Genomic DNA, 22,048 nt, shown 5'->3' on the forward strand with positions numbered 1-22,048 from the left:
TGTGGCTCCCCAGGCCTCCCTGTTCCCAGAGCCCCCTCCAGCCCCCACGCCCAAGCTCCTGCCTCATCACCCTAAGCCGGGCAGAAAGCAGCATCGGTGACACTTTTTTTGGCTGTGACCCCCAGTGATAAGAAATGTATTTTATGTCAGGACTCAGGACACACACTTCACCAAAATACAGCTCTCAACGAAGTAATGTGATGCACCGAAGTATTTTCTGTTCTCTTCTATTTCTTTCTTTATTTTTTTAAACGCTGGCCATCACCCACGAAACTGATTTCACAGTCCACTAAAGGGACATAACTCAAGGTCTGAACTGCTGATCTCGTCCAAACGCTTTCCCACCCTCCCAATTTGAGGAGGAAAACACAGAGGCCCAAACAGGGACAGTGAGGTGCCCACAGTCTCACTGTAAGTGGCTGAGTAAATCCAGGTTAGGACAGGTTTTCTGCTTTCCTGCCCGAGGCCTTCTCCTGGGGGCCACAAAGACGAGAGGGCAAGTGGTTGTGAGTCAGGAGGGTGAGGAGAGGAGAGAGAGGGCCTGAGAGGGCTGAGCTGGGTCCCTGGCGTTTTATGTTGACATCAGGATCGTCCAGAGAAGCTGGCTTTAGGCACAGACTGTGGAAGGGGGTGCTGTCCGTCCACCCGGCAGGGCTGGGAGCACATTTAGCCTACATCAGAGACAGGGAGCCTGGATCCCACCCCGACGCTGCCACTAACAAGCCACTTCTCCTCTCCGTGCCTCAACCCTCTCATCTGTAAAATGGGCGGTTGGCACAGGGCCTCCCCGAGTCCTGTCCAGTTCTGACGCTCTGAGCCAGCTGCCTGGGAGGTGTACCCTCACGCCTTTCTTTGCTTCCGTCAGTCAGCGCATCCCTGTGGGCGGTCTTCTCTCTCTGCTGGGCTCACCCCGGGATGTGGATTTAGAAGCTGTAATGTGTTGGAGGGTGCGGTCTTCCTGGAGGGATACAGCAGTCTAGGGACATGGGTTCTCATTCCACCCCTACCGCTCCTTCCCAGACGACCTCTGGTGCATTGCTGCCCCGGGCCTCAGTTTCCCCATCTGAACAATGAGAAAGTTGGATGTTCACAAGTGAGGGGCACAACGGGGTTACCGGTGACACTACCTGAAAGTATTAAAGCTCAGGGAATTCCCTGGTGGTTCCGTGGTTAGGGCTCTGCACTTCCACTTCAGGGTGACAGAGTTCAATCCCTGGTCGAGGAACTAAGATCCCCACATGCTGTGGAGCCAAAAAAAAAAAGTATTAAGGCTCTGACCTGTTGACTCAGCATCTCCCATGGCACGGAGGTGGACACAGGTCCCGAGGAGACCAGCAGGTATGTTTTATGTGTTGATTTTTTCGGCTAGGTGATATATGGAGCCAAATTCAAAAGATTCAATATCATAGACAGGGTGAAGTAGCCCCCCCATGCCACTCCCAGACCCCAATTCCCACCTCAGAGGCAGCCACGGTCACCAGTTCCTCGGGTGACCTTTGGAGAGTGTCCCTACCTATGGTGAGTGTGTTTGTGTAAGTTCTCAGGACAACCGTGAGGCCAGCCAGAGTGAAAATCCCCACCCAGACCACCTCTAGGGTCCCACAAGCCTGGTCAGATTCATTTGCTGCAGGAAAAAAAAATTCTGCCTCCCTCAGTTTCCCCATCTGTCAAGGGGGAGAAGCTCATGTTGCCTTCCTCCCTTGAGAGGACAAAGGACAGAACAGATAAAAGTAGGCTTGCAAATCCTCCCTCCCCCAAGATGCTACGGCGGTACATTTTCCAAGGCTGTGGGAAGCCAGTGAGGATGAAGCCACCAGGAGAGCAGCAGCCTGGGATTTGCCGGGTTATCCGGGGGAGTTTGGAGCCCTTGGAGTCACAGACAACTGCTGTCACCAGAAACAACAGATGTTTAAAGCCTTTATTTAATGAAAACAGGAAGCGCCTATTTCCTGGCTGGTTTTCCTCGGTGAGAAATATCTAGGATAATTTTAGCGAAAGAAGGAATTTTTTTTACGGCTATTTTATCCATGGGGAAAGCACATTTCAACCAGATCAATGCCTCTGGGGCTTGAGCCTTCATCCTCTCCGCATCCTCCCTGCCCGGAACAGTCAGATGTTCCGTAGCTGTTCATCACATAAAGGCATGAGTGAGGCAATAAAGGAAGGGCTGAGCAGCTGCAGGAGGTGTCCCATTGGGTTGGAGGGACCGAGGATGGCTTCCTTAGCAGAGAGCGTTTCACATACAAGATGGGAAAGATTAGTGACACACAGAGATTCAAGGAGAGAGGGCACCCCAGGCAGAGGGGACAGCACTGGCGAAAACAAGGAGGTGGGAAGGGATGCTGCGTGTTTGGGGACTGGTGGATATCCCAGCTGGGTTTACGAGAGGCTAGGAAGGGAGCTTGGAGCTAAATTGTGGAGGGTTTGCATGTACCCGTCCAAATCCATTCACCTGGGTCGGGCTTCGAGGGACTTAAGTGCAAAGGTATTTCACGATGACCCACGTCGACCAAGCACCTACCCTGTGCCAGGCCCCTGAGAGGGTTCTGAGCAGCTGGCAGCCCCTGCCCTCCAGACCCACAGCCCAGTGAAACGAAGGGTGAGAGGAAGTGTAGACACTTGTTAGGGTTAGGGTTAGGGTAGCACACGAGCGTATAAAGCCGGACAGGGCTGAAGCACGACCAGGAGGTCCAGTTAGGGGCCCTCTGCCTAGAAAGGAAGTGGAGTATCTCCCAGTGGCCGAGGGAGGCTCCTCCAGTGTTTCCAGATCTGTCCCAAATCCCCCCACATTCAAGGCAGGTCACAGGTCCCTAATACACGTGACCCAGGGGTCACGGTGGGGCACCCACCCCATCAAAGCACCCCATCAGTTGCTCCTCCACGTGCTTAGACGCCTGTTGCTCCCCACCCCCCACGCATCTGCATCTACACCCTCCCTCTGCGTCCCCACAGCAGCCCTGGAGCAGGAAGAGCAAACGCGGAAGCCTGGGGTCAGGGTCTTGCTAGCCTCCCCCACTCCCACGTCACCAGCACGTGCTGGCTCTGAACGTGGTGCCCTCTGCTGCTGTCACAGAATCCTCCAGCCTCAATGAAGGGCAGAGACTACTGTCCCATCTTATAGATAAGGAAACCAAGGCTTAGGTGGGAGCTCTGGGCAAAACCCAGCCCAGCCTTTTGGTACCTAAGCCCTCTCTCCCCACGGCAGAGACACTTCCACTGCACAGAGTAAGGTGTGGGGGCCGTAAAAATTAGCCTCCTCCTTTTTTCCCAGGTCTGGCTTGTTCAGGGGAAGCCCAGACGGTGGGGATTCCAAGCAGGCAGATTTCAGCTTCCTGAGACAGTCTTGAAAACAGAAGTCTTTCTGAAACATGGCACCCATCACCTCATTCCCAGCTCAAAACTTGCCATGGCTCCCAGGCCTGAAGGAGCAAGGCCCTGGCTCCCACGCCTTTGGACTTCAAGCCCCCCTCCAGCTCCATGGCCACCGGCCCCTACCCAACACCCTCCCTCGGCCTCAGCCCCTCAGATCACCTGCAGCACTGTCTTCAGTGCCCTCCCCTTCTCTGTGCACCTCTTGGGACAGTTGTCTGCAGCCAGGACCACAATGAAGTGGTCATCTCTGCAACCCCAGCATGGGTACAGTGCCAGGCATCAGCGCCTCAGTTAGCGTTGGCTGCAAAGAAGCAGCTCAAGCATCCCCTCCTCCAGCAAGCTCTCAAAGATTTCTCCTCCCCACATATTTCCTTCTAAAGTAATAGTGCTCTCCTCTGTGCTGCCAGAGCCCTTTGTACAGATCTTTACCGAAGACCCTGTCTTCTGTACAAGAGAATGGGTCTGACCCAGGGTAACTGCTCCTTTATCTGAAAAAAAGAACAATTATGTGAAAGGATACAATAGACTTGTTCTCCCATGGAGCCGTCAGCCCTAGAGGGGGTGAGCACCCTGTCAACAGAGGCATGTAAGCAGAGGCTCTCTGACCATCTGTCAGGGATGCCTCGGAGGAGATCTAGGCAAAGAGCAAAGGGTCAGAGTCACAACCTAGAATCCCTTCCAACTCCAAGCATCTTTGAAACAAGCATAACCTATATTACTCCTTTCAGGGCAGGAGCCAGATAAGGTGTGTGTTCCCAAAAGAACAGCGGCTCTTTCCTGTCCTTTGGGGCAGGAGACAGCAGGGGGCTGCAGTCAGGTTACAGCCATTGTGAGGACGTTGATAAATTATGTAAACGGGATCTTGGACCTTCCCCATCCCCACTCCCTCCGGCTCTGTAAAAAGAGGTCATGGTTGCTAACGTGAGCAGCCGCCGTGGCACGAGGCAGAGGCCTTGCTCACGTGGCCCCAAGCCCTGAGTGGGCACCAGAAGGCTCCTCTCCAGACCCTGGAAATACACCCAGAGGAGGCCCATGGTCAGCTTGTCCTCTTCCAGCCTTCTAACGACAGGGAGATCACTACCTGTCACCACAGAGCCGCCCTCTTAGAGAACTCGGGGAGCTGGAGAGGTCTCCTCCCACCTTGCCCTGGGCCCTCCCTCTCCCCAGCATTTGTTCCTCATGGCACCGCAGGGTGGCTGTGCTCAAGAGTTGTGATTTTCTCTACAAGCCATGGGGTGGAGGCCCAGAGAGCAAGCGGCACACAGGCTGAACTTGGGGCAGATGGCCGGTGGTCGGGGTAGGGGCAAGATGGAAGAGGGGCGAGGCCAGAGGTAGGGAGACCAGGGAGGGGCTGGGGAGAGACCCCTGCTTGAGATGGTGGTGTGGACAGGGGGTGGACAGAGACAAGATACTCTCCAGGTGAGTTCTTGTTCTTAAAATTCCTGAGTGCGGAAAGGGACCGATGGGCAGGAGTTGTCCACAGTCAGGTTTTGGACCAGCATTCTAACTCTTTGTACTCATTTGCTAGGGCTGCCATTGCAAAGTACCACACACAGCAGAACTGTAGTGTCTCCTGGTTCTGGAGGCTGGAAGTCTGAGATCAAGGTGTCGCAGGGTTGGTTCCTTCTGAGGGCGGTGAGGGCAGCTCTGTCCCAGGCCTCTCCCCGAGCTTCCGGTGACGTGCTGGCCGCCTGCACGCTCCTGGCGGGTGGCAGCATCACCCAGGTCTCTGCCTTCATCTCCCCGCGATGTTTTCCCTGTGTGTGTGTTTCTGTCCACATTTCCCCTCTTTATGAGGACACGGTCACATCGGATGCAGGCCCACCCTAATGGTCTCATGTCAACTTGATTGCCTCTATAAAGACCCCGTCTCCAAGGAAGGTCACATTCTGAAGTACTGGGGGTGAAGAGCTTTCTGCAGGGGGACGTGACTCAGTTCATCATATCTTTAAACTCTCTCAGCAGTGACTTATCAGCGTGGGGATGGAAGTGGGTTCTCAGACACCAGGATGAGCAAGGAGAGGGGGAGTGGGATTCAGCCTCCGCAGGTCGGAGATTCTAAAGTACTTCAGTCTTTTAACACAACTGGATTTTCTGCCCTTGACATGTCCTCTCCCACTGAAGGACGTTTTGCAGCAAATATTGCCTTAATATTTTGTTATTTGTCACTGCCCATGGGTAAGAATCACTTGTTCTGTTGATATGTGCTGGGCAGCTCCAGGCTGGTTTTTGTATCTTAATTGCTGGGCAGGTCCAGCACTCTGCATAGGTCGGGGGACTGGAGGGCGGGGTGGGGGGACGTGCCGGCTTCTGATTGTCTGGATCTGCTCTGGCCTAATTGGGCCAGATGTCAGTCTGTCATTACAAAGGGGCAGTAGGCCGTCCTTACTCTCACAGGGAGATGTGATGTTTTACACGGGACATCATTTGCATTTATTCTAAGCCAAAGTCACATTATGTAAATAAAGTGCCCTAAATGCAATGACCTTCCCTTGCCCCCCACAAAAAACTGAAAATACACAAACATATTTATCATTGAGTTGCAGGAAATGTGCACGTGGATAAAGCAGGGATAAGATCCTGTGCAGTAATGGAGTGTCCTGTACTCTTGCCTGGGACCACATCCAAGAGGGTGTTTATTGGGGTCTTTCTCAAAGTCCTTGTCCAGGTCAGAATAGCCAATGGCTCCATCTTAGGATGCACTATCACGGTTGATAGGTGGTAGCTATAATTGCAGAAAAGAATTATGAGACCACATCAGGGTGTAATCAGAGGCTGCTGTGATCGATTAACGATGCCTGCCAAGGGGACAGGAAGGGAGGAGATGGTCTGTGTGCCATCAGTATCTCCTGGTCATCTAGGCCCCTTACGTGGTGCTGCCTGTGAGCAGGGCTCACTCTGGAATCCGTGAGGCAGGGGGGGCCTGCACGAGGTGATGTCCACTCCATGGCTCCTGCCCTCCCGCCCAGGTCCCAGAAGCCATCCGCAAGTGCCAGCGAGCAGGCATCACGGTCCGCATGGTCACAGGGGACAACATCAACACAGCCCGGGCCATCGCCATCAAGTGTGGCATCATCCACCCTGGGGAGGACTTCCTGTGCCTCGAAGGCAAGGAGTTCAACCGGAGAATTCGCAACGAGAAAGGGGAGGTACGTGGCGCCGCGCAGAGGGGCCTCAGAGGGCCAGGCTCGGGCGGGGAGCTGGGAGGCACGGGCATGCATGATGCCCCAGCGGCCAGCCAGCCTGTCGCTCAGAGCCCGGTGATCTAGGCAGGTCCCCTCCCTTCTCTGGGCCTCCGTTTCTCTCCCCCGACCCCACCAACCTGCCCCAACCCCACCCCTCTCCAGATTGAGCAGGAGCGCATCGACAAGATCTGGCCGAAGCTGCGGGTGCTGGCTCGCTCCTCCCCCACGGACAAGCACACCCTGGTCAAAGGTAAGCCTGGGGCGGGCACGGGCAGCTCTCTCTGAAGCCCAGGCACCAGGCCTCCCTGGGCCTTCCTGTCCTGTCAACCTCAGCCTCTTTCCAGGATGGAAGGGGCTCCTGCCTGGGGCTCCCCACACCTGGGGATGCCCTGGGAGGCCTGCTCAGGGCCACAGTGAAGTGAGGAGGTAGTGAAACTGCTCCCTGGGCCCCACCTCCCATTGGCAGCAATGAGACTGCCTATCCAGGGGCCAAAACTCATGGCCTGAGGGCTGAATGGGGCCCACAGATGAGTTTGCTTGTGTGGTATGTCTTTTTTAATGTTCAGTTTGAATGACTTTATACAGATCGCGCTTGCTCCCATTTGATACCGTCTTAACCACTCTTGTCTGACATTCAGCCCACTTGCCTTACTTATGTTCTCAGTCTGGCCCCAGAGCTTGAGTTTGAGACCCTTGGTCTGTCTGGTCTCTAAGGACACTATCCGACATGTGTAACCAGGACCCCGGAGATGGGCTGTCCTGGGAATAGCAATCTGAGTCCTTCTTCCCTGACTCCCTCCAGGGGGAGGGCACACCCCTCACTAAGCACAACGAGCTGACCAGATGCTGAGCACTCCAGCCACACAGGCCTGGGTTCAAAGCCCGGCTCTGCCCCTGCCCTGCTCTGTGGCCTTGGGAAAGTGCCCAGCCCTAGGGCTCAATTTTCCCATCTGTAGAATGGCCAGAAGGGAAAGTTTTCTGGCCGAGGTCATCCCTAGGGCATCTTGGATTCCACTTCCAAAGGTGCTGCCCAGAGACATAAATGGAGTCAGATCTGGCCTTAGAACAGAAACACAGTGTCCCAGACCCACAGACACCCAAGCAGCAGCCCACCCTCCACCCCATCCCCAGTTTTTATTCACTCATTCATTCACTGTCTTATAAATGTTTCCTGAGGATCTACCATGTGTCAGCCCCATCTCTTGGCCGATGTGGTCTTTGCCTCTTGGAATTCGTGGTCCAGGTTTTATTCAGCAGACATTAAATAGGTGGTTTCCCTACATAGAGCTCAAGGCTGCACTGGTGGAAGAGAAGGCTGATCTGGGCCCTCTGCTGGCCTCTAACTCAAGCTGGGAGGGTGTCAGATCACAGACCGTGGAAGGTAGGACAGAGGTCCAGGGGGAAGGGCCTGTGTTTCAGGCAGGACAGGGAACTACACTATGAAAGCCCAGAGGCAAAGATTTCCAGGCACTTTCAAGGGGTTGAAAGAAATTCAGTTGACTGGGCTGGGGCCTCAAGCGAGAGAGAGAGAAGAGAGGAGGAGGCCAGAGAAGGTCCCAGCATCAGATCGCACAGGGCCTTGAACTCCAGGCAGGGCCTTGAACGCCAGGCAGTGACCTGCACAGTTAGCCTAGGTGGGGAGCAGCGGGAGGGCCTTAAAGGGGAAGCGTTGTTTTAGAAAGCTCCCTCCCTGCAACTGCATGGAGAGTGGCCTGGAAGCAGAGGGACCACCAGGATTGTCCCGTGGTGAGAGGTGATGCCTGAGCAGGGGTGCTGACAGTGCAGGTATGCTGGAAGGAGCAGGTTTGAGAATTCTTTGTGGGAAGGAAGGGCCTGGGCCCAGAAGGGGTGGAGGGATGGGGGAGATGGGAGTCCAGGATCGCTCAGTCTATCCCTGCTCTATGCCTGCTGCATAGTTTACAAGGGGCAGCTAGGTGTCAGGAGTCGCACAAAAAAGGCACAGATGCGAGGGGAAACTGATGCACTCGGTTTAGGAGGCTGAGCTGGAGGCCCTCTGACACCCAGGTGGAGATGTCCGGAAGCCAGCTGGATGTCCACAGAGTCAGGGCTCAGGAGAGAGAGATGGCCCCCACTAAAGACAAAGGTGGAGTGTGCCGAGTGGGGGCAAGCGGAGGAGCCATGGGCAGAGGCTGAGACCTGTCAGCGGGTCTGTCACCAAAGAAAAGGCAGCCAGAGGGGTCGGGGGACAGGCAGGAGCAGGGTGTCCAGGAAGATGAGGAAGGAGGCCTGCTGAGGGGGAAGGTGTGGCCCACGGTGTGAATGGCTGTTAACAGGTCCAGAGACAGGACAGGGACGGGAGGAAGTGGCCACAGGAAGGTCCCTGGGGACCATGTAGTGCGGGTCATGTCAGCACTGGTGGTGGAGGAAAGAGATCTGGGGGCAGGGGCCCTCCCAGCTCCCCTCTCTAGCCGGAGGGAGTCTTAGGAGAGCTGTGCCAGCCTGGGGAGCCACAGAGGGGAAACTGACCCTCTTTGCCTCGGAGAAGCAGGCAGGCCCAGGGAACCAGCAGGGTAAAGGACTCAAATGCCAAGTGCACAGAGACTGGATAGTCCGGGGCAGCAGGACAGCTTGGGGAAGCGGCCGAGAGGACTTCCAGGGCACACGCCCTGAAGCCAGGCCTTGAAGAGGGTGGAGCTTTGACCCTTGCAAGAACTTGTGGGGAGAGGGGGGCTAGGGGTACAGTGCCCCCGGTCAGGGAACTCATTCCTTCCTTCCAGAGGCTGCTACTGTTTGCCAATCACTGGGCACCTCTGTGGGAGCTACAGTGATAAGATTGGGGGGCGGGGGGTCCTCGGGGGGTCACAAAGGCTTCCCAGGGAAAGCGGCATCCTGGCTGAGACTACAGGTGGGTGACGGGGACAGCTGGCCCAGGGGACAGCCTGCGCAAAGACGGGCAAGCGGCCAGACCAGCTCTATGGGAGAGAGAGCAGTTCCCGTGGCAGAAGCACAGACTGGGGGGGGCGGAGGGAGGGGAGACATCGGAGAATGGGCGGGGCATGACCGCGGAGGACTAAGTGGGCGGAGCCGAGAACTCAGGTGTCCTTCTGAAGCCGAGGGCAGGGAGAGAATGACTCTCACCTGGTGCTGGGGGCCGGTTCAGACTTAGATGTTAGAGAGAAAGGACCTGGGGCTGCTGTGCAGACGGGAGGGGAGCCTGGTGTTCGTGAGAGGGGCGTGGAGGTGCTGGGTGTGGGGGATGGGCAGAGAGGAGGCTAAGGATCCCAGCGGGGTTTCAGGGCCAGAACCTGCAGACCTGGGTGACGTATCCGGGTGATGTATCTGATGTGCAGCACGGGAGAGGGACGTATCAGGGCTGACACCCGAATCTGTCCTGCCATGGATGTCTCTGCTTGGGCCCCACAAACTCCACACACACCCAGTGACGACTTCTTTCACGCATCCTCTTCCACTGACCTGCACTCAGTGACGCGAGCCACATGTCATCTGTCTGTTATTTGCTGAAGATTTTACGGAGGACGCATATCTGGAGAGCGGTCATTGGCAAATGGCAGAACCCAGGCCTCCTCGGGTGTAACTGACCCCGCCCCGCCCCCCCCCCCCCCCAGGCAGAAGGTGCTGGGGAAGCAGATGGTAGGCCCCCAGACAAACCCTGGCACCCCTGGAGGACAGAGAGGCCCCTGGGGTACAGGCAGAGGGGAGGTGAGTTCAGCCAGGGTGGCCGGCTCTGTGGCCACGGGCTGCAGAGAGCAAAGAGGATGCTGGAGAGGTGACAGGCCCAGACCACAGAGGGCTGCAGCCAGCCCTGGACTAAGGAGCCCTATGTCCCCTGCAGGTGCTGGGAGCTCTGGGTGAGCCGGGAGCTTGGAAGAAGCTCGACAGGAGTGGGGGGCAGGGCAGGGGCCAGGGAGGAGGCGGTGCCCAGCCAGGGGCCCTCCCGAGGAGCGGAGCTGGCCGGGCTGCCCCGCCCCGCGGAGGGTCCCAGGGCCCTGAGCACATGCCCACCCCCCCCCGCAGGCATCATCGACAGCACGCACACGGAGCAGCGGCAGGTGGTGGCCGTGACGGGGGACGGCACCAACGACGGGCCCGCGCTCAAGAAGGCCGACGTGGGCTTTGCCATGGTAGGAGCTCGCAGGAGGCCCGGGGTGGCATCTGTCAGGAGCTCGCAGGCAGGGGGCTAGGGCGCCATGGAACACACAGCCTCCAGTGGGGGTGCAGGACCCCCGGGACACACTCCGCCCACCTTCCCTCCACCTGCTGCTCCCAGCACTCTTGAGGCTCAGCCTGGCCTCTGGGTCTCCCTGGAAGGGTAGAGGGGGCTTCCTGTAGTGATGGGTCTGGGGGAGGGGGGGGAGTGGAGGGGCCCCCTTCGTGAAGGCAGACCATTGGCCTCAGGGCGGGGTCCGTGAGGAGCAGTGGGGTGTGTGCGTGTGTGTGTGCGTGTGCGTGCCCCATGTGGTCTGGTGGTGCTGGGGGTGGGGGTGTGTGCGGGGTGGCGTAGGGGTGAGGACAGTGTTGCTAGAGCTGCTCGCCTCTCCGGTCGCCCCACCCAGGCTCCTGTCCCCATCCCCACAGGGCATCGCAGGCACGGACGTGGCCAAGGAGGCCTCGGACATCATCCTGACGGACGACAACTTCAGCAGCATCGTCAAGGCGGTGATGTGGGGCCGCAACGTCTATGACAGCATCTCCAAGTTCCTGCAGTTCCAGCTGACGGTCAACGTGGTGGCCGTGATCGTGGCCTTCACAGGTGCCTGCATCACGCAGGTGGGTCCTCCAGGAGCGGGCAGGGTGGGGCAGGCTGAAGCCTGAGAAGGGCAGGCACCCACAGCACACAGGGGTTCCCAGATTGTCACACGTCCATGTGGAAGGCCAGGAAGTGCATCACAGACCCGCCCACGTAGGCGGCAGCCGCACAGGGTGCAGGAAACAAGGCTGAGAGAGGTGGCGGGATCTGCCCAAGGTCACCCAGCAAGTGGAGATGCCAGGCCCGCGTCCACACCTGCCTGACGCAGGCACGGTCCTGACCCTTGCTCCAGGAGGCAGGAGAGGCGATCCTCGAGGGAAGGCAGGGCCCGTGGCCACATACAGGGCCAGAGAGAGGCTGGGGCAGGACAGGCAGCCGGCTGGGGTCAAGGAGCTGGCAGGGCCCTGAGAGTCTCAGCTCTGGCGTGGAGTATGTCGAGAAAGGCCCGAGTGCCTGGATTCCTGGGCCCAGTGGAGGCAGCAGGAGGGAGCTGGGGACTCCGTCTTGGAGAGGCAGGCGTCTGTCGGACCTCTACATCTGGGTCCCTAGCAGCCCCAAGTCCTGAGCCCCATGGAGCCTACCGGCAGGCCCCAACACCTGCAGCCTCACTGCTTCCTCACCCCCCTCATGAGGAGGATCCCCATCTCACAGAGGCAGAAACTGAGGCACCTGCCATTACTCCCGCAGCCTCCTGCCTCCCCCGACCAGGGGCTGACCAGCCTGGCTTGGGGCAGCGAGGGCAGGTATTCCGAGGCCTGGCCCCTCCCAGCAACCATGTGGGCAGACACCCTCCTGCCCATAAGAGCCCCCAGAGGCCCAGAGGCCAGCCCTGCCCTGGAGAGCTGTGTGGCCCTGGGAATGCTGTCCCCTCTGTTGTATTCTGAGCCCTTGAGGATGGACGCGGCAGCACCCGACACCCCAGCCCTGAGAGTGAGAATCCCAGGGGATGCTGGGGCGGGGCAGGGGTGGGGGTCCCTTCTGCTCACAAGGGCCTTCTCTCCTGCTCTGTGGACGAGAGGCTCCCTCTAGTGGTGGCTTGGGGACACTCCCACGGCACAGCCACTCACACCAGACTTCTTGGAGACCAGCTGGTGCCAGATGGGGAAACTGAGGTGCCAAGCGGGGGAACCGCCAGCTTGCCTGAGGTCTCGGGTTGAGTTGGTGGCAGGGCTGTGAAGGCCTTGGTGAGGAGTGGGGGTGCTGACCCCAAGGTGCATGTAATCAGAGGAGGCTGATGGACAGGAAGCAGCTGAGGGGCGTGGGGAGGGTGACTGAGCCAGGGCAGAGGTGGGACAGGTGGCCTGGAGGAGGGGTGGTGATAGATGCCTAGGAGGTGAGTGAGCGTGTGAGGTGTAGGCTGAGGGGCCTCGGGAGCCGCACTGAGAGAGGACATGGGGGCAAGGAACAGGTCAGTCCAGGCTGTAGGATGTATAGGATCTGTGGGCTTCCTGGAGGAGGTGTTCCTCTGGTGGATGAGGCTAAAGCCACAGGACGAGGTCTGGGCTGGAGGGAGGGTGATGTGGGGAGGTAGGCACCTGTAGCTGGGGGCACAGATGTGGAGAAGGGGGCAAGGCTGAGGAAGAGGCGACAGGGAGCAAAGATTTAAAAGGCTTCCCTGGGGGGCAGTGGTTGAGAATCCACCTGCCAGTGCAGGGGACACGGGTTCAATCCCTCATCCAGGTAGATCCCACATGCCGCGGAACAACTAAGTCACAACTACTGAGCCTGCACTCTAGAGGCCCGAGCCACAACTGTTCAGCCCACGTGCCACAACTACTGAAGCCCATGTGCCTGGAATCCATGCTCTGCAACAAGAGAGGCCATTGCAATGAGAAGCCCGTGCACCACAACGAAGAGTAGCCCCTGCTCACGGCAACTAGAGAAAGCCCGTGTGCAGCAACAAAGACCCAACACAGCCAAAAATAAATAAATAATAAATATTTAAAAAAAAAAAAAAAAAGACAAGGGAAGAGGAGCCCTGGGGGAGGTGGGAAAAGAACATTCAGAGAGAAGGGTGACCAGGAGAGGGGTCAGGGGTGCAATGGGGAGGCAGTGGCCAGACATGACGGTGAGGTCAGTGAGATGCGGCGGGAAAACGATCCCTCGATTTGCGACCAGGAAGGCTCTGGTGACCTTGGAGAAAGGTGTTTTGAGGGCTTGGAGGTGTGAGAAATGAGGGGGACAAATGGATTCCGCACCTTCGGGCAGTGTAGACCAGGGGATACGATTGTGCACAGAGCAGTATGGCTGTGTGATCCCAGTCTCAGCCAGAGAGAAGTGTGGAAGGGTCCACACCAGAACGTGGATGGTGGGAACCCATAAACGGTGCATGTTGATGAGTTGTAGCTTCTTTTGTTCCTTACCTGCCCAAATTTTCCACCTGGAAAATACATTGTTTTGGGAATCATAGATACACACAAGAATTGCTTAAAGTAAAGATAAGAGGTAAAGAGAAATCGGGTGATAGTGAAAAAGGGACAGGGTCCCAGGCACTGTTTGTGGGATAGGAGAGGCCCGAGCCATTGACGGTTGAGGGGAAGAAGCAGCTGGAGGAAGATGAGATGCGGTCTGTGCAGGAGGTGGTTGTGGGGGGACCTTAGCCTGGAGGAGAGACGCATCCAATGGGGACTGGAGGAGATGAGGGAGGATGGGGTGGGGTGTGTGGCTATATTTAGTGGAGGACAGGGAACTGGTGGCCATTGGGCCTGGGGCTCAAGTTTCTCCTTGGGGGAGAAGACAAGGCTGAGGTGGGTGGGTGTGGGCTGTTCTCCAGGGAAGGCCTAGCAAACCTGCTCTGTGCACCTGCTCCGGGACCCAGGCGGTGGGCCAGCCGGGGCGAGACCCACGGGCAGAGGCAGCCTCAAGGCTGTAGCAGGAAGCTGCTGACACACCCCAAGGATGAGCCCTGCGCCAGGCACATCGGGGCAGCAGGTGGGCTGGCCTCCCTGTGACAGCCCCCTCCACCTGCTGTCCCCAGGACTCCCCTCTAAAGGCCGTGCAGATGCTCTGGGTCAACCTCATCATGGACACGTTCGCCTCGCTGGCGCTGGCCACCGAGCCGCCCACCGAGACCCTGCTTCTGCGGAAGCCGTACGGCCGCAACAAGCCCCTCATCTCGAGGACCATGATGAAGAGCATCCTGGGCCACGCCGTCTACCAGCTCACCCTCATCTTCACCCTGCTTTTTGTTGGTGAGTCCCCCACCCCTGCACCCAGGGACTCCATGGCCCAGACCCAGCGCTCAGGATTCACCACCGCCCGCCTGTTTGCTGATGAGGTAACGGAGGCCCAGGGAGGTGAAGTTAGCTGCTCAGGGTCACAGAGCGAATCTCGGGCAGAGCCGGGCCCCGTCCCGGGTCTGGCCGACCCCAAAGCCAGGGCTTTTTCCACCGATGACAGTGCCTCATGCCAGCCCCACAGGAGCCTGAGGCTCTAGGAGGAGTGACGGGCCCCTCCTCTGATCTTTCCCGCACTTGATCCTCGACCCGTGGAAGGATTCTCAGCAAGGTTTCCTCAGGAAAGAGCCACACACCTGCCTACCCACCCGCTGTTTCCACAACACTTCCGTTTAGGCACCGGTGCCACCACCCCCCATGACAACGAGAGCACCAAGCGCAGAGAGGCGAGGGGACTTGCCCAAGGGCATGCAGCCTGTCTGAGGTGGCCCCTGGGCCGAGAACCAGGCCCGGCTGGGCCTAAGACTGTCCTGGCTTCCAGGGTGCTTCAGAGAGGTTCCAGGCAAAGCCTATCCCCGGCACCAGGAGAGGGGGCAGGAGCCGGCCCACGGTCACACGGCAAGTTGGGGCCAGCTTGGAGTCCCCAGCCTGGGCAGGCTCCCTCCACTTGAGCTGCCCCAGGCTGGGCTTTCAACGCCAACGAGCCCTTGCCCTCAAAGTCCGGAGTACGGATGGGGGTGGGGCACGATCCCGTTCCTTGGAGGGCAGTTCTCTCCTGTTGTATTGGCAGGACGGTTGTAAAGATGATCATGTTACGCCTTAGAGGATGTTCAGGGAATGCAGAACTAGGAGAGACGCGCAGAGAACGCTGTCAGGCGGGAGAGAGGAGAGAGGGATGGGCTCCTGCTTTACTCACTGGCTTCCCCACTTAAGTGCCTGCTCTGGGCGGTCCTGGATTCCGCTAGACCCTCGCACTAAGAAACCCCACAAGCTCTCCCAGCACCAGCTCGTGCAGCTTTGCAAAAGGAGGCAGGACGACATCAGGCCTGCCATGGGCGGCAGGGGCTCTGTCTCCCCAGCACGTGACAGCTCCTGTGTCAGAGAATTGGGCCACCTGGGTGAGTGCAGAGCCAGTCTGGCCTGGAAGCCCCAGCCACCATACAGGAACTGTTCTCCCTTGTAACAGCCCCTTGAGCTTCCAGGGGTCTCAGCAAGGACATGCTCAGTTACAGGCAGCGGCACTTTTGGGGGGACCCAAGGCCATGGCCTCACGCCAGGTATTCCGAGGTCACTTCTGTCCTCCTGGTCGGGATGAGTTTGCCAAGCAGGGGTCGCCTTTTATAAGCCCTGTAGCCTCGTAGCACAGCGGGCCTCCCACCTTTGTCAGATTTCCGCGAAAAAGTGGAAGAAAGTTCACCCAAGACCTCTCGCCCTTCGAGGAGAAAGGGTTTTGTTACCCCTTCACTTACACCCCGCAGCGCAGGCCCACCGTCCCCCCACCCCGTGTCCAGAGAGCGCCTCCTGAGTCTGGGTGACCCACCCGGCGGCTCAGAAGAGTCCCCCAGGCAGGGCCAGGCGTCCCCCCAGCCCCGGCCCTCAGCCCGGCTCCCGCCTCCTCGGCTTGGCAGGCGAGAAGATGTTCCAGATCGACAGCGGGAGGAACGCGCCCCTGCACTCGCCGCCCTCCGAGCACTACACCATCATCTTCAACACCTTCGTCATGATGCAGCTCTTCAACGAGATCAACGCCCGCAAGATCCACGGCGAGCGCAACGTCTTCGACGGCATCTTCCGGAACCCCATCTTCTGCACCATTGTGCTGGGCACCTTCGCCATCCAGGTACCGGGCCCCCACCCGGACCCGGCTGGGGTGGGCAGGGGGCAGCGGGCAGCAGGAGCCCCCCAGCAGCGCCGTGACAGCCCAGACCTCCGAGCTGGGCCCTGATGGCCTGTCTCTCTGTCTGTCTGTCTGTCTCTCTCTGCTTCCTTTGACCTCCAGATAGTGATCGTGCAGTTTGGGGGGAAGCCGTTCAGCTGCTCTCCGCTGCAGCTGGACCAGTGGATGTGGTGCATCTTCATCGGGTTAGGGGAGCTTGTCTGGGGCCAGGTGAGTGCTGGTGGGCGGGGCGTTGCAGGAGGGGGCTTTCAGCAGGGGATAGGAAAGAGCACTGGATGGGGAATCTGGGAGCCCCAGGAATGGGTCCTAGCTCCTCCATGGATTCGCTGTCTGGCCCCGGCCAGGACCTCCCCATCTCTGGGGATTGGAGCAATGGGGGTTGGCCCAGGTCTCAAATGCTGGTCATTTGGGTGTCACCACTATCGTTTTTGCTTCTATCTATAGACCGCTGATCCTGTTATTTACTTGATCCTTTCTTTTAGTTACATCTGTTTTTTTAACTGAAATTTCAAAATGCAACTTATATTATTAATATGATTGGAAAATCAGTATCACTTATCACAAACAGAAGCTAACAAAAAAAAAAAGGAACAAGAACGATGTTATGAAACTCTAACTAGATGCCATGGCCAGCCAAGGCTCAGAGCCTGCAGCTGGCTTGTTGTTAGAATGGGGGTTACCACGTGCTGTGGAACCAAGCAGAGACCCCCTCAGAGAGCTCAGCGGGGACAGAAGAGGGGCGAACCCACCCTCATCACAGTGCTGTGTCTGCAGCCATCTGTGACCCTTCCCAGCTGTGGGGAACCCTGGGCTGGCTCCTCTCTGGGGCTCCTTCTAGCCGTGACCCCAGAACATTCTCCCACCGGGCACATACACACGCACACACCCATGCATCCCATCATGGAATTCACAGTTTGCAGCTCCAAGGCGCCTGACCAGGACATGGTGCCGGAGCTGGATCCAGGCAGCGGGGCCCCAACAGGCCTAAGACATCGGTCTTGCCTTCGGGCTGTTCCCAGGCTACAGTGGGAAATTCCAGCAACAGAAATTACCTAGCAGGTAAAGAAGAAAATTAAGTTTTACTCAAAAGAATCTTCTTTAAACTTTTGAGCTTCTTTGGAGAGTCGATAAACTAGATTTGACTTAACAACCCCATTCCCTGGGCACCCTCAGGGCCTGGGCATCTTTGTCGCACTGGGGTCCACACCCTCAGGGAGCCCTCGGCGTCTGGATGAGCAGGTCCCTCACGCCTCAAGAAGATACCAGTGGGCAAGGCCCACCTGAAACTCCCATGGAACCCCTGAGAGTGTCCAGGCCAGCCTCTGTCAGTCCCTAGAGGAGAGATAAGGGGCCTCTGCCCTCTGCCACCTCAGCTTCCCCAGAGGACCTGCTTCTCAGGCCTCAGCCCCACGGCCAAGCCCTTTGGAGGAAGAGTAAGAACAAAGGCATATCCCGCTCCATATTGCCTCCCTTTCCGGGAGGGCAGCCATTCCAAGAGTCCCAGGATGGACAGCCCCCAGGGCATCCAAGCTCTGAGCCCCCGTTGCCCAGGGCTGGGCACCCCAGGACCCAGTGACCTCAGGAAGAATAAGCCAGAGACCTGAGGGCCAGCGACTTAGAGACACCATCTCCAACTCTAAGAACAGCCCCCAGCTCTCCAGATGGGAAAGCCAGAGCTCAGAGAGGTTAAATGCCTTGCCCAGAGTTACAGGACGGGTAGGGTCTGGGGTATTCAAAGTCACATGTGTCCAACTCCCAAGATTTCCCATGATGTCCCCCTGACTCTGGATGAGTGAGTGAATTAAAAAGCAAATTAAAAGGAAATCTAAAGACTGAGTTGAGGAAGGGGTGAGATGAGTTGAGTGAGCTGAACGTACCTAGGTAAGTGGGTGGTGAGAAGAGAGGGAGGGCGGAAGGGAGGCCGGCCCCCTCCGCTGACGGCTGGGCCCCCCCACAGGTCATCGCCACCATCCCGACCAGCAGGCTCAAGTTCCTCAAGGAGGCCGGCAGGCTCACGCAGAAGGAGGAGATCCCGGAGGAGGAGCTCAACGAGGACGTGGAGGAGATAGACCACGCCGAGCGAGAGCTGCGGCGGGGCCAGATCCTGTGGTTCCGAGGTCTGAACCGGATCCAGACTCAGGTACAGGCAGCTCTCGGGGCTGGGCCCGTGCTGGGCCCGTGCCTGGCAGGGTGGGTGGTGATGGAGGTGAGGGGGTGGGGGTGGGTCCAGACCTGCTCTCACCATCTCACCAGCCACTCGTCATCCACGTTCCCCACACGCACTCTGTGTGGCTGCTAAAGGGCCGCCTCCTCGGAAACATCCTACCTCCCCGTCCACCTGGCCAGGGGTCAGACTGAGCTTGGGGGCTGGGGGGTGCCCCTGAAGTGGGGCAGGGGTGACCTGAGGGCTCCTGTCAGGGTTGCTGCGGGGACGGCGGATCAGGGCTGCCGGGCAGCCACCAGAAGGGTCAGGGAAGGCTGGAGACCGGTCCACGTGAGGCTGGGATAGCCGCTTCGGGCCAGGGTGGGCCCCAGATTCTCCCCGCCGGGTGTTCAGCCCTGAGGTCCAGGCTCCTCTGCACACGGACACACATCTTCCTCCAGACACTCCCCCAGCCTGTGCTGGGGTGTTGAGTCAGTTCTGGGGAGCAAAGCTCGGTTTTATACACACACATACACACACACACACACACAAGCATGCGCGCGCACGCGCACCCCCAGAACACACACACGCAGAGCACACATGCAGGATGTGTGTCCAGCCAGAAGCAGGTTTCTTCCCCAGAACAGAGACTGCGTGGCCACCACACAACACATGCCTCGAATATGCGGCCCCCACGTTCTCCCACGGCCCCTCTGCCTGGGTCAGGGTTGCAGTTCACAGGGTGCTTTCACAGCCCTCATTTCACAGCAGGATGAGAAACAGAGGGACCAAGAAACCAAGAAAGGGTCAGTCTCCTGCCCAGCGGGCCTGGGAGAGCTGTGCTGGGAAGTGGGTCAGGGCACCCACCTCGGGCCTGTGGTCCTGCAGTCCCACATGACCTATCACTGCCTTTCCACCTGGTGCAACAAAAACACATCACCTAGGCTGCCTCCTACCCTACAGGGACTGTCCCAAACATCATCTCATTGGCCTTCTCAGCCCCCTGAGAGGTTGGTATGCCCTCACCTAGTTGTAGGGGTAACTGAGATTCAGGAGACAGCCCTTTCTGAGAACTGGGTGGGGGGAACAGGTGGCAGACCCCGGGCCTCCTGACAGACAGCAGCCTGGGCTCTGGGACTAGCCCTCCTGGTGGTCCCCATCCCCCACTTCCCATGGCCTGGCAGCTCTCAGTACACACACAGCCCTGGTACTGTCAGCAGCTCGGCCACAAAGCCTTTCAGGAGAACACCGGGACTGTAGTCTCTTGAGTGGGCACGAGTCCTCTCCAGCCTGACTCTTACGGACCACTAAGTGGGCCCGTGCTTTGCCCCTCACAGCTAACCCTGCCAGGTAGGTGGCATCGCCCCTTCTGAAGGACCAGAAACTGCCTCCGGGCAGTGACTTGCCTAGGGTCACCTAGCTCGTAAGTGATAGCGCTGAGATCTGGGCCAAGGTCTGCCCACCCCAGAGCCCCCGCCACACCACTCTGGCTCCACGCCTGGTCCCAGGGGCTGAGCACCCCCTGTGCCTCCAAACACCATGTTTAATGCCACCCCCTGGCCCCCAGCCCAGCCCACTGGCCCCGAGCCGCTAGAGCGGGACCAGGGCCAGGCCCCTATGTCTCCCCCCCCACCCCCACCACAACCCGGCCCTGGGATGCCCAGGTGCCCGAGCTGAGCGGACGTCTCTCAGAGCCTTGGAGCATGTCTGGTATTGTCGTTTTGGTTTAAGTGGCGTGTTGTCTTGCCGTGGCTGCGGCTGTCCTTGTGGCGTGGCGCCTGTCCGTCGTGTAGCTGTTGTGTCCGTTCTTTTCGCAACTTGTCTCGTTCTCTCCTCCGTTGCAGATTGAAGTAGTCAATACTTTCAAGAGCGGGGCCTCCTTTCAGGGCGCCCTGCGGAGACAATCCTCCGTCACCAGCCAGAGCCAGGACGTAGCCAATCTCTCTAGCCCTAGTCGCGTGTCGTTGTCCAATGCTCTTTCCTCTCCGACCAGCCTTCCTCCTGCTGCAGCTGGGCGTGAGTGTGAATCCTTACCGCCTCGGGTGCCACCGCCGCCAGCGCCGGGCGGGCAGGCGGGCAGGGGCCGGGGTGCCAGGGACTCGGGGGGCAGCCGGTCATGGTTAGGCCCAGGGGGCTGGGGGCCCCGGCCATGGAGGAGGGTCCCGGGTGGTCGGCAGACCACAGCCAGGCACGGGGTGGCAGTCCCTTGGCGGGTCAGGGTCGGCTGGGGTCAGGGTCAGGGGTTACGACCAAGCAGTCATGGGGTCGTTAGGGCCACAAGCGGTCAGAAAGTCTGGGTCAAAGGATCCCTGTCAGTCAGGGAGGTTTCCGTGATCGAATGTCACGGTCCCCCACGGGGAGCAGTCAGCTGAGGGGCGTGGAGCATCCCAATTGGTGTAGGGTGAGGAAAAGCCTGGCTTACGGAGGCCAGGGACAGAGTTGGCCAGGAGGTCACAGCCTTGCAGTCGAAGCCAGGCCAAGGGTTACTGAGGATCAAGGGAGAAAATGCTGTCACCGTCAGCCACAGTGAGGTCCAACCCAGAGGGGCCACCGTAGGGTAGAGGTCATAGTCGGTCAGGGGACCCAGGCCCCCGAGGAGATCACAGCCTGGAGGCCCTGCGCCCAGTACCGTAGGCCCTTCTGCCCTCTCCCCTTGTGCATCTCACAGCACCAGCTGCCTGACACACACTTCTCCCTGCAGCAGGGCTTAGAGCACAATGAAGGCCTGAGCCCTTCCTGGAAGGGGCACGGCTCCTGACCCATTCCGCTTGACCTCAGGTAGAGAACAGTAGGGTCTCATCTGGGCTGGCTGCCAGCGGGCCCGAGGGACCTGCTCTAACCTGTGGCTTCCTCCTTCCTCTTTGGAGGGATAGCCTGGGACTCTGAACCCCCTCCATCGCCTCCCTCCCGCCAGCTCATCTCTTCACACCAGGGTTTCTGACCCAAGTTTCTCATCTCTGGCATTGTGTAGACCTTTATGAATCCTCCGTGACTTCAGGCCCCAGAGGGCACAAGAAGTTTCTTTCTACCACCTGCCTCCCTTCCCTGTCTCTAGTTGGCCACTCCCAAACCACAGGGGAGCTGCAGTCTGGTTCTCTCAGGTTGTCTGCTCACTTAGCCAGCCCTCGGGCTTCTTTGATGAGACTCCAGGCTGCATCTCTTGATAGTTTATAAGGTACCTCTACCCCTCTTCCAAGCACAGTACACCCAAAACACGCATCTCTGCCACCGGGCAGGAGAGGACCGTGTTCTGGGTAAGAATGATGCCATCTGAGCCCTCGGGCAGGAGGTGCAAGCCACACGGTGCTGTCAGTGGTGTGTGCTCACGTCCCACCACCTTTCCATGTGTGCAGTCCCGCCAGGTACGCAAGATGACAGGAAGGATGCAGAAACGCAGGAAAGCCCCTGTGCTCATTCATCAGCACGAAAACACAGCGACGGGGAGGCCAGACCAGCCAGGGTGAAGTGGGGCCGTGTTCGAGCAGATAGTGTCTGAGTCACGTTTCCATGAGGCATTGTCCCTGGATAGTCACTGCCAGGCTTTCT

General features: G+C 58.6%; 1 protein-coding gene across 3 annotated transcripts in view; it reads left to right on the top strand.

Moving 5' to 3' along the window:
* Nucleotides 1-22,048, top strand: part of ATP2B2 (ATPase plasma membrane Ca2+ transporting 2) — a 200,045-nt gene that overhangs the window by 167,040 nt on the left and 10,957 nt on the right. For 2 of the 3 annotated variants that reach the window (XM_057706131.1, XM_057706132.1), the window contains 8 exons: nt 6,342-6,521; nt 6,720-6,807; nt 10,554-10,660; nt 11,115-11,306; nt 14,264-14,477; nt 16,091-16,302; nt 16,462-16,569; nt 18,317-18,499. In XM_057706131.1, coding sequence (XP_057562114.1) covers nt 6,342-6,521; nt 6,720-6,807; nt 10,554-10,660; nt 11,115-11,306; nt 14,264-14,477; nt 16,091-16,302; nt 16,462-16,569; nt 18,317-18,499 — 1,284 coding nt within the window. Of the gene's footprint in view, nt 1-6,341; nt 6,522-6,719; nt 6,808-10,553; nt 10,661-11,114; nt 11,307-14,263; nt 14,478-16,090; nt 16,303-16,461; nt 16,570-18,316; nt 18,500-20,346; nt 20,523-22,048 lie in introns of all 3 variants that reach the window. The other variant, XM_057706133.1, reaches the window with a different exon arrangement.

The sequence above is a fragment of the Hippopotamus amphibius genome, chromosome 13 (genome assembly GCF_030028045.1).
Source record: "Hippopotamus amphibius kiboko isolate mHipAmp2 chromosome 13, mHipAmp2.hap2, whole genome shotgun sequence".
NCBI lineage: Eukaryota > Metazoa > Chordata > Mammalia > Artiodactyla > Hippopotamidae > Hippopotamus > Hippopotamus amphibius.